The sequence below is a fragment of the Tachysurus fulvidraco genome, chromosome 8, assembly GCF_022655615.1.
Source record: "Tachysurus fulvidraco isolate hzauxx_2018 chromosome 8, HZAU_PFXX_2.0, whole genome shotgun sequence".
NCBI classification, from domain to species: Eukaryota; Metazoa; Chordata; class Actinopteri; order Siluriformes; family Bagridae; genus Tachysurus; species Tachysurus fulvidraco.
This window is the reverse complement of record NC_062525.1, coordinates 2,930,500-2,942,999: the sequence shown is the minus strand read 5'-3', so window position 1 is coordinate 2,942,999 and position 12,500 is coordinate 2,930,500. Positions and strand designations below refer to the sequence as shown.

Sequence of the window (12,500 nt, the reverse complement as noted above, 5' to 3'; positions counted from 1 at the left end):
CCTGCTATGTCCTGAACGTTCTGATCTCAGGTTTATTTAGAGATCATATTCTGCTCAAAAAAGCCACGCGCTCGGACGGCTTTCAGCTTTAATAGGCGCGATGGAAGCCAGTGGCGTGTATAGAAAACAAATGATGCAGTGTGAAGCGGGTCTGGATGTGGTCCGTGACCGAGGATCGCTGCGACGTGCACGACCTCTAAATAACGTCGGTCCGATGGAGGCGAAACGGAGAGCGGTGAAAAACGTTGCAGATTTCCCAGAGCCATTTGTCAGCATGAATCTAGACCAGAGTGAGAGCTTACATGTGGTGTGACATATCAGCTACAGCTTCATGACGTGTGCTACATCTCAAACCCTGCAAACCTGTAATACACTCCAAAATCCATCCCATGATATGCATTTCATTAATAAAGCACTCTTATACATATAGAGTTACATTTCATACTAAGGAACGCTATAACAAACACTTGCTCCGTTCGCTAAGTCACTTCCTCTAACCGGCTTCACTTCTATCTGTCTTTTAAAGTTAATAATAAGAAGGCAGAGTGTAAAACCTCTCTGACTCTGTAGACTCCTGCCGTTAAATAAATGTCTCCCTTTAAAAAAAAAACCCTCTCCGTGTCAGCCATACATCTTTGTTGATTAGTTGCGTATGAGCTGTTGCTATAGAAACGATAGCTCTTTCCGATAATGATGAGCACGTTAACGTAGAACTGAAAATAAACCTGCTGCTGTTAAAGAAAACAAATCCACACCTTCAGACCAATCAGAAGTCAGCGTTCAGCAATACTGTGGAATAATTCCAAACGAAAGCCAGCGACGCCGGACCGGAGCGGTGAAGCCTCTTAAAACGGTGAATTATTATTGTAACAGATCTCTACCTCGAGTCACGGGGAGCCTGTGCCTATCTCAGGCGTCATCGGGCATCGAGGCAGGATACACCCTGGACGGAGTGCCAACCCATCACAGGGCACACACACACTCTCATTCACTCACACAATACGGACAATTTTCCAGAGATGCCAATCAACCTACCATGCATGTCTTTGGACCGGGGGAGGAAACCGGAGTACCCGGAGGAAACCCCCGAGGCACGGGGAGAACATGCAAACTCCACACACAAGGCGGAGGTGGGAATCGAACCCCCGACCCTGGAGGTGTGAGGCGAACGTGCTAACCGCTAAGCCATCGTGTCCCCAGAAATATAATTAAAGAATAATAAAGAAATCAACTCACACACCATGAGAACATGTTTTTCGACGCAAACACAACTGGACACCTCGATAATCCTGATCACGTATTTACTCCCGACACTCACACAACTCATCAGGATTTGGGGATCTTTACGGTGTGAGAAATGAATGAAAAGTTTAGTAAACTCTGTGATATTCAGAGGATCTTACAAACGATCGTAATTACCGCAGATTACAGTACGTCAGGTGACGTGACGTGTTCAGACGAATCCCTCTTCCGTCCGTGTGTGTGTGTGTTTAACATGAGTACAGCTTCTTGTACAAAGTCAATACATTTATGTCTTCAGACCCAAAATAAATAAATAAATAATTCAATGTTGCATTGCAAATTTTGACCAAAAAAAAAAAAAAATAAAGTATTTTTGGCTGCAACGATCACAAAACAATATTCCTGGAGGGACTTTATCTATCATCTAAGACACACAGCTCTTGTCTGTAGATAATAAACTATAATAATAAACCCTGACAGTCCTGGAGGTGAACTTAACTTAACTTGGGTATTAAAATGTGTTACAAACTGCGACTGAAGTAATCAGGACTGCGAGCGGATTTCTGACCGTCCAAAGAGACAAAGATCCAAATATGACCTGTGTGTCTGTGAACGTTGTTAACCCTGCTGTAGATACGCGAGTTCACACACATCTGCTAACACTCACGCCTGCTGCATATTAATACCACATTAAACCGTCTGAGGTCCAGCAGAGTCGCAGCGTCGCACTTTAACGCTGATGTTTTTGTTTGTGTGCGCTGTGTAATCACTGAAGTACGCACAATTTAACACAGACCGGGTCACTGGGAGGTTTTAGAGAATGACAACATTCACAAGAAAAAGATGTAAAAGCTCGGTGATGATGATAAACTCAGTGACACACACACACACACACACACACACACACACACACACACACACACACACACAAACACACACACAGCAGATTAAACCTCGATACTATACTCAGATTCACTAATCGTGAAATGCATCAAAGGAAACAAATGCAATCATTCGGAAACCACCTCCTACACCTCTGTGTTCATAATGCACAATAACCACATCTATAATGTGTCATACATCCTGCGTGATATCACATAATGACTAATATTTCCCTGTTTAATCAGAACTCTTTTTATAACAGAAACGGCATTTGGCTTAAGAAAGAATTAAGGTGACATAATGCATTATAACTATTTAGAACATATAGACTTAATACAACACACACACACACACACACACACACACACACACACACACACACACACACACACACACACACACACAGTACATATTTCATGTATAATGACATAAGGTTACATCCACAGCATGTTATAATACATTCACTTTTTATAATCATTAATAACAGAGCATTAGATCCAACTGAACTGTAGCATCATTTAGACCTGAATAATTGGTGCTTATAACCCCTTACCATTACTACTCAGCATGCACTATGCAGCATAGGGCTATGAACACGATGTAGATGGCATCATGCTTATGACACATGATGCACAATAAAGTTCTCTGCAAAGTGTCATAAGTAATTATTCCATTGTACAAACTGCTTCATGAACGCATTATAACACGATATCAACGTGTTCATAGTTTATTATAGATATATTTAAAGTTTGTATTCATAGAGCATTATAGGACCATTCATAACCACTGCAGTGTTTCATTAGGAAGACACACAGTCATCTGTATGCCATAACCACACTGCGCATAAAGCCTTTATAAATGTTCACAAGTAGCTTAAAACCTACACACACCATTTCCTAATAGGATTTGAAAGTCATTATCATAGTTGATTATTTTCCAGCATTTCCCATTGCTGTTACACCACAGCGGCTGTGTGTGTGTGTGTGTGTGTGTGTGTGTGTGTGTGTGTGTGTGTGTGTGTGTGTGTGTGTGTGGTCACACACTCACCTGCACCAGCGTCATCTGGGAGCCGAGAGCGAGAAGGATCTTCTCAGTTTTGGTGGGGTACGGATTGTCCCGGTGTTTATAGAGCCACTGTTTGAGCGGTCGAGCCATGTCCTGAAGAGCCTGACGCTTGTGCCGAACCTTCCCTCCGTTCTGACGAGACCTGAGAGAAAGGAAGACGAGCTTCTTATTTATCTAGCATTATTACACAGTCCTGCACCAGTAGCACACACACACACACACACACACACACACACACACACACACACATATATATATATATATGTAAATATAAAAATATAAAAATATATAAAACAGAATTAAATCTGAATTAATTCCACAACTGGTTATAATTCAGTTGTTTCAGTTCATTTAGTGGACACTTCTTCCTTCTTCCAGTGAAATACAAATAAATAAATAAATAAATAAATAAATAAATAAATAAATAAATAAATAAATAACACTAAAACTAAACCGTCTAATTTTATTAAAATTAGCTTTAAATAAAAAGCTGAGTTTCGGTGATTGATTCGGTGATTTTCTCGACTCGTCGTGTGCTTTATAAACATTAGGCTCTCGAGAACTTTCAGGTCGATCCGGTTCTGGGTAAAATGTCGGTGCAGAGACACGATGACGGTAAGGACTGCGTGTTTAAATAGTTCTGAATCGTAAACAATAAAAAAACTATGTTCATTTTTTTTTGTCTGTGTAAAATTAAAACGCTAAGAAATGGCAATAAATTCAGTAAAGAAAATGTAGCACAGGTTAACACTTTATCGTTTTATATTCGATTAGAATAAGAAATTGAACAGATCGATGCTTTCCTATTATGTAGTGTCAGCCTTAGAGCTTTTCGCATCCTAACTTCCTCCTGGGATGTTTTCTCTTAATACAGCGGCCCTTAAATAAAGCCACATCGGAAGCCTACAGCGGCGGATCCCTGACTCACTGGTGCACGTGTTCTGGTGAAGCCTCTGACTGTAAAATCTGAATGCGTACTGTATATAAGACTCAATAGTGAAGTCAGAGAACGTTCAGAAAGGTTGGATTACAACAACAACGTCCTTCATGACCTCCACTCTGAAAGCTCTGTGCTCATGTAAATGTATGTGACGTAATTAGGTGGTCTACAGACACAAAGGACTACAGACACAACGGAATACAGACACAAAGGTCTACAGACACAACGGAATACAGACACAAAGGTCTACAGACACAACGGAATACAGACACAACGGAATACAGACACAACGGAATACAGACACAACGGAATACAGACACAATGGAATACAGACACAATGGAATACAGACACAACGGAATACAGACACAAAGAATTACAGACACAAAGGTCTACAGACACAAAGGATTACGGACACAAAGTTTTACAGACACAACGGAATACAGACACAACGGAATACAGACACAAAGGATTACGGACACAAAGGTTTATAGACACAAAGGTCTACAGACACAAAGGTCTACAGAAACAAAGGACTACGGACACAAAGTTTTACAGACACAACGGAATACAGACACAACGGAATACAGACACAATGGAATACAGACACAACGGTCTACAGACACAAAGGATTACGGACACAAAGGTTTATAGAGACAAAGGTCTACAGACACAAAGGACTACAGACACAAAGGCTACAGACACAAAGGTCTACAGACACAAAGGATTACAGACACAAAGGCTACAGACACAAAGGTCTACAGACACAAAGGTCTACAGACACAAAGGACTACAGACACAAAGGTCTACAGACACAAAGGACTACAGACACAAAGGCTACAGACACAAAGGACTACAGACACAAAGGACTACAGACACAATGGACTACAGACACAAACAAATCACCGGGAAGCAGGACCTGGTAAAGCACAGACATGTTTGTCTGAGATCATTAACATTAGTAGAGCACTGAAGATTCATCACTGGACTCAATACAGCACATTAAATAAAAAGTAATCAGTAATGAAAATGTTTTTGGTACATCGTGTAATTTATTCCTTTTTAAACGCTCCCCGTTTCATCTGTAAACGACTCACAGGATTTAACATAAAGAGACAAAAACCCATCTGTTTGGAACAACGTCTACGTTTCACTCCTTAGATCCGGACACTAGATGCGAGCCGACGAAGGATTCTGAGAAGGAGTCGGTCATCGCTCTGTTTTCTTTTCTGAAACTGAGTATGAAATGAAAACGTTGCTGTTCTTTTTATGGACAAAATGAATTTTTTCTCTCAAGCTTCACTTCGATGCCGTTAATGTCACACAAAACCGCTTGGGAAACTTTCTTCGAGAATGAAAAGCAGTGAAAAAAAAAATAATTTCTGAATTAAATCTACACTAGAATTAAAAGAGGAGGAGATTTTATTCTGGCAACCTGATTAACAAACAAAACAGATTTAAGCTGCACTCGGTTTTCACTGTAAAACTCGTCTCAGCTCCTCGTCGGCGTCGTTACGCTTCCAGATCCGGATCTCTGAGCGTACACAGCTTCTCCTACCAGGTGATGGTTTGAACCTGTAGATGTCACTATGGCACTGTGCTGTCCATCCGCTTATCTCTCACCAAAAACCTCCACTGCACATGTAACACATTTCCTGTTGCCCAAATCCTCCAAGATCATGTTCAGCAAAATAATATTTAGCTTGTAACTCAGATATGTATGAACAAGCTAAAAAAGAAACATCTGTCATATCTGTTCGCAGTATCAGCCACACACACACACACACACACACACACACACACACACACACACACACACACACACACACACACACACACACACACAGAGCTAATGTTTGTATTAATATTCCTCATTAACTCTGATATTCCCCCCGGTGCTTCCACCACTGGACGTGTCAAAATTCACACACTGTTGCTCACTGTGTTGAAGTGTGTGACATGTAATAACGCTTCTACTCTCCTGTGAAGGGATATCGGCTCCGGTATAACAGAGGGCACTTGTGACAGTACAAATAAAGTCACACACACACACACACACACACACACACACACACACGTACACACACACTCACACACACACGCACAAGTAAATATGGTGAGACACGGTTAAACAGTGATGGATCTGGAGGATACGGGGTCTGAAATAAAGTTTTCACTCCCTCACTACAAAAGGAGCCTTGATGGACTGGACCACACGTTTCATTCAAGGAAATGTTTATTTATTAGAAACAGACCTGTGTGTGTATAGAGCTTCTATAGGATGAGGCTGAGTTGGTTTAACTCACACATGACCCTGGTGTTGGGTAAGTTAAAGAGAGAGAGAGAGAGAGAGAGAGAGAGAGAGAGAGAGAGAGAGAGAGAGAGAGAGAGAGAGAGAGAGAGAGAGAGAGAGAGATTTTTGTTGGATTTAAATTGAATTAATTTCTAATAGAAGGTAAGTGGATTTTATTACATGTCAATGAACTTATTTTAAAGCACATTTCAGTTCTAAAAAATCTGAGTAGTCTCTTACAATCTCATCTAAGAAGAGTGAATAGAAATGTAAATGAAAGTCTATTCAGGTCTGTCTGTAATTTCAGCACTGTGGTTTAGCCGTGACATTTAAACACACACATCACAGGAGTGTAAGGAGCATAGAACTGTCATCGTCATGGGAAGGACAGACAGACAGACAGACAGACAGACAGACAGACAGACAGACAGACAGAATGAAAAGGCTTGGTAACATAAAAAAACTCCTACAGCGCTTCATACAAAATGATTGATGGAAATCGGGGGAAAAAATTGCCGTGAAGTCGTGAAGATTTTTATTTAGGAATGTATTATTTCCCAGGCGATATCTCCATGCTTGCTGTAGTACAGTATTGCCACTGAGACTTACCCTGGTCTCCTGTGTCTCATCACAGAGCTGTCGGTGATCTGGTGGCTCCTGGAGAGCAGATCCACATGTTGCTCGTCAATCACCTCCAGATAATTCCTGCTGCTCCTCTCCACCTCACTCGCCTTCTCCTCAAACAGCACAGGGCCGCTCAGCTTATTGAACACGACAGGGTTCATCATGGCTAGAGCAGTCCTCGTCCTTGTCCTTTAATGCGTCCTCTCTCTCTCTCTCTCTCTCTCTCTCTCTCTCTCTCTCTCTCTCTCTCTCTCTCTCTCTCTCTCTTTCCGTGTGTGTGTCCTGCGTTAAAGGCGTCTGGTCTCCAACTGAAACACGGCTCCGTTACGCTCAGCCCTGATGTCGGCGATCCTGCGGATAGAAAACGCACTGGATCAACTTCAGCAGCCTACACACACACACACACACACACACACACACACACACACACACACACACACACACACACACACACACACACACACACACTCCTGCGCGGTGGTATATATAGTGTGTGACCTGTTCCGAAATTCACGCATTATGTGATTTTTTTTTTAAACCTGACATCACACATTCTCCGAAATTTAAAAAAAAAAACAAACAAACAAACAAACAAACAGGTATCCGTACTTCTGTTCTAGTTGTAACATGCTCTCATGTTTTCTACACTTTACATGTGAATGTCTCTGTGTTGTGTGGTACAGTTTTGCATGTGCTAAGAAATCCTTTTGAAAATAAACTATAATTATATTTCATTTGAAAATAAACTATAATTAGTGGTGTTTTAATGCTCTTTAAAAAAATCAGCTACAAAACCTTTAGGAAACCTTTCGCCTGGTAGCTGAGAGCTGAAGACTTGCTCATGTTCTCCGACACCGTGTCACTTTATTAGCACTGACTGCTCTCTTCATCACAAAGCAAACACAAGAACTAGAACCGATGCGTAAAATGGACGCTACCAGAAATTCGTATCGAGTTCAGGACAAAAACCTACAAATAAGAAAACGTTTTCAAAAGAATTTCTCAACCTTAAAATAAGATTTGAAACTAGGCAACAGCATGGACACGAGTTTTAAAAGTTTAAGTATTTAAGCGTGAAAGAAATGTTGAAAAGGAGGTAATACTCACAGATACGGCGCACGTCCACAGAGACATGGAATAGAACCTCAGATATAATCCACATGTGCATGAGGTTTAAAACTAAAGTGGAAAAAATAAAAATAATGATGAAAAAAAATGCTCGAGCTGAGTTCACTTAATACGCATCACCTGTGGAGCAGCGGCGTGTCTCCTGGTGCGTCTGTGTTCGTTCGTGTGTGTGCGCGCAGAGAATGTCTGGTCGGCAGGTTCCCATTCCACCCTTCTCTCTCTCTCTCTCTCTCTCTCTCTCTCTCTCTCTCTCTCTCTCTCTCTCTCTCTCTCTCTCTCTCTCTCCCCAGCGCACCGACACCGATCCTGCAGCGATGTACAGACCCGCTCCAAGCCAAGCGCGCGCTCTCCTGCATGTGCGCTTTATCCACGCGCGCCCCGGAACGTGAATACCGCAGCCGTGTCGTGTTTCTCGTCCCGCGCGCTCAAGCGGTGAACATAAAGCGCATGCGTTATGCCGTTTAGGCAGCACCCCCATGCAGGAGGAGAAAAAGGAGAAAAGGAGCAGGAGGAGGAGGAGATGCACACAGACACGCAGGAAAAGCGCGAGACGGATTGTGCGTGTTTTTGTTTTGTTTTGTTTTAAACCTGAAACCACATAAGAACGAACTAAATACTGTGTGTCAAAAAAGTTCTCTTATAGAGGGATCATAGCGACGTGTGTGTTTGTGTGTGTGTGTGTGTGTGTGTGTGTGTGTGTGTGTGTGTGTGTGTGTGTGTGTGTGTGTGTGTGTGTGTGTTGTGCACGTCTTGAGCTGCTCATGTTTAATCTGACTGTATTGGGTTCATGTTGCATGTTGATGTTCAAACCTTTCACAGGATGCTAGAGGATTTTACAATCCTTAGTAATGACACTGATCATGTTAGAGGACATAAGAGATGAGGGATGAGACACGTTATAACTATATCATAAAATTTATCTTTTGATTTGTTAAATATAAACTTTTCATAAGGAAATGTATAGAAATTTTTATAGTTTCTTTAAATAAAGTTTCCAAAAAATAGATCTCAAATAATCAATATAATCTTGGACAAATGATGTCATGTATGTTTATTAATGAAATGTCTGTATTTAAGCTTTAATGTGTTTACAGTTTAAATAAATCAGATAAGCAGCAGATTTTTTTTCTCAGCAAGCGTCTAGTGATTAACATAAGACCCTGTATAAGGATGAGCAAATATAAAGTGTGTATTGTGTGAATAATATTAATATGTTATATTAAATAATAAATAATATTATTATAATAATATTTAGCCGAAAAGGTGTTAAACTAACGGTGGTCCGGTTAAATAGAGCAACGTAGGTGCTACCTCATGTAGGTATCTCCAGGTGGATATTAAAGGTACATTAGTGCACCTTTAAGTGAGAAGGAACGATGTGTTTCTCTACATCCAAACCGCAGCCTACATTAGCCTCAGCTTTACACTGTACACAGGTCTAGTACACGTCCTCAGGTGTAGCCATGACAACCCTGTTTTAAGATGGAGTACACTTTAGAAAGGTAGTAGTTTAACATGCACACTTTCTTAACAGGAACAGTTTTAATAAGAGTAAAAAAAAAGTCTGACACATTTTACAATCCATCATAATGACCGTGATTGCAAAATAATTATTTATAACACAGGACAATCTTCCTTTCTTTCCTTCTAACTAAAGATCTTTTGAACCATAAAACTGCATTTTCAACAGGAATTGTGAGTATAGAGGATTTAATGGACATACTTTGTCCATAATTACTCCTTAGTTACACTACATGAGCTCCAGTTAAGGGCTGCGTCTCATTCTGTTCTCTTGTTCAGTAGTCAGGTCTCTCTCTCTCTCTCTCTCTCTCTCTCTCTCTCTCTCTCTCTCTCTCTCTCTCTCTCTCTCTCTCTCCCTCCCTTTCTCTCCCTCTCTGTCTCTGTCTCTCTCTCTGCCTCTCTCTCTCTCTCTCTCTCTGTCTGTCTCTTGCTGTTTCTCGACCTGTCTCTCTCTCTGTCTCTCTATCTCTCCCTCTCCCTCTCTGTCTGCCTCTTGCTCTGTTTCTCGCTCTGTCTTTCTCTCTGTCTCTGTCTCTCTCTGTCTCTCCCTCTGACTGTCTCTCTCTCTCTCTCTCTCTCTCTCTCTCTCTCTCTCTCTCTCTCTCTCTCTCTCTCTCTCTCTTTCAATCTCTCTTTCAATCTCTAATTCCTTCCAGTACACTGGAACATTCTCTCCCTAAAAAAAATCCCACAATGCACCACAAGAACCAGAGAGAATTGATGCTCACTATGTTCCCTTACTGGAAATGACAGCATATATTCTGAAGCTGTTCAACTCCCTAATAAAAGACTAACAGAACCCTCAGCAAACTTTGTGAGAAGCTTATAAGTGTTGCGAACCGATTCGACAACCATAATCACCAAGTCGTCGTGGAAAACATCTCCATTCGTTAGGACAGTGCAGATCGGTGGTTACATTGTGTTCTGAGGAAAACCGTCCTGGTGCAGAAGGAAGAGATGAACAAGTGTTCAGGAGAGATACTGAGATGAGGCTGAGATTGTAATGTAAGAGATAATTAAGTGATATCAAGTGGAAATGTTTGTTTTGATAACAGGAGGAGAAATGTGACACGTATCACATCATATCGGCGTCTGCTGTAAATCCAGTCGGTGTGAACGTCTTTAATCTCTCCTCGAACCTTTTTAGTCCACATCGCTTTAGGTTCCTCTCGACACAAGGCTCCAATGTGAAGGCTGTGATGGAGTATTATGGAAGGAAGAGCTACAAAACTAGGACTGAAATGGTCCTAAAGCAGAAGTAAGGAATAAATCAGTCTGCTGTGATCGAGCAGAATTTCTCTTCCAAACTCACAGATGATTATTTTCCTAGAACCGCACTCCCTATCTGAGGTGTTTTATTCTTCTTACACCACAGGACTTACCTCACTCACCTCAAACTCCGAAGTCTTTCCCCGAACACCGGAGACCCCTTCATGAAATGTTTTAAAATCTGTTTATTATTCGACTTTTTCTATTCGATCATGTTCACGAGTTGTTACCATGGAAACAACGATTTATTAGAAGGAGCGCATTAACAAAAACAACAATACATCTTCTGACCAATCAGAATTCGCCGGTGCTGTCCAAGTGATTTATATCCTAATGATATTTTTAAGAATTTTAAAATCCAAAGATTTTTTTAATTTTATTTTTATTTCAAATAGCCCGATAATTTCTGTCATAATAAAAACAAGGACCAAAACACACGGGTTGAAGTCGGAATTCCCTTCTCTGACCAAAAATGCATGCCACTAAGATAGAAAATCCCTCAAGGCCTAACTTTTACTGACTTAACATTTGGAAAGCAACCATCAATCCACCGAACAATCTAAATCCACCCCAAACATCGTTACCACAGCCTACAATTACATTCTATTCCAGTACAGTTTAAGAACAACACAAAACCGATAAAATCCAATTAATTATATCAACACCATATGTGATGCTTTATCTGGAGATCGGTGTGGAGCGTGTGGAGGAAAAAAACGGTGATTCTGGAAACCTCTCATTTTCCGAAATTACGCTGAGTGCTGATTGGAGAGGTGAAAGGACTAAGTAAAGAGGCGCATAGACGCTTTCCTCACGCCCCATGTAATTGGCGTGTTGCTTTTTTATTTGTGTTTATTTTTGCCGATTTAATGAAGAAAACATCAGACGCATGACTCACTCTTCTCGTCCTGAATTCGAAATCCGGAGAGAGAGAGAGAGAGAGAGAGAGAGAGAGAGAGAGAGAGAGAGAGAGAGAGAGAACAAACCGCTAAGTACCCCTGGTTTTATGCCCTGTTCCCGGTATTCTCTGGGTGGCTACACGACAATGGTGTCTGTGTAAGAACCGCAGTGTAGGGACCTGTCCTCACGTGACCTGTGACCGGGAACAGCACGTTTCCTTTAACAACTAAAAGTAAACTCGTGTAATTCAACTGTTGTGCTGTGATGAGTGAAGAACGTTTAACGGATGGAGGTTATGGAGGTATGTGTAGAAGTGTGTTAGGTGAGTTGTTCCTGAGAGACATAGCCATACACACACACACACACACACACACACACACACACACACACACACACACACACACACACACACACACACACACACACACACACACACACACAGCGTTTACTGCACACTAAGCCAAGCACACTGTCTGTACTTTGTGTTCCTCAGCGGCTGTTCTGGGTTTATCTCTCAAAAAACGCAAGTGTGTTGGAGCAGGAATGTGTGATGAAGCTTCACTCCTGAGTGAATTAAAAAAAAACAATAGGCAGATTATAACCCTTTTCACTCCTCTGAAGTGTGTGTGTATGTGTGT

At 41.3% G+C, this 12,500-nt stretch overlaps 1 protein-coding gene across 2 annotated transcripts in view; it reads right to left on the bottom strand.

Annotated features, from left to right (window-relative positions):
* Nucleotides 1-8,690, bottom strand: part of mkxa (mohawk homeobox a) — a 49,919-nt gene extending 41,229 nt beyond the window's left edge. The window contains exons 1-3 of one of the 2 annotated variants that reach the window (XM_027160972.2): nt 8,152-8,690; nt 7,030-7,395; nt 3,172-3,331 (exon numbers count right to left, since the gene is read on the bottom strand). In XM_027160972.2, the coding sequence (XP_027016773.1) occupies nt 3,172-3,331; nt 7,030-7,208 (339 nt within the window). In that variant the 5' untranslated portion in view covers nt 7,209-7,395; nt 8,152-8,690. The remainder of the gene's footprint in view (nt 1-3,171; nt 3,332-7,029; nt 7,396-8,151) is intronic. The other variant, XM_027160971.2, reaches the window with a different exon arrangement.
* Nucleotides 8,691-12,500: the final 3,810 nt, after the last annotated feature.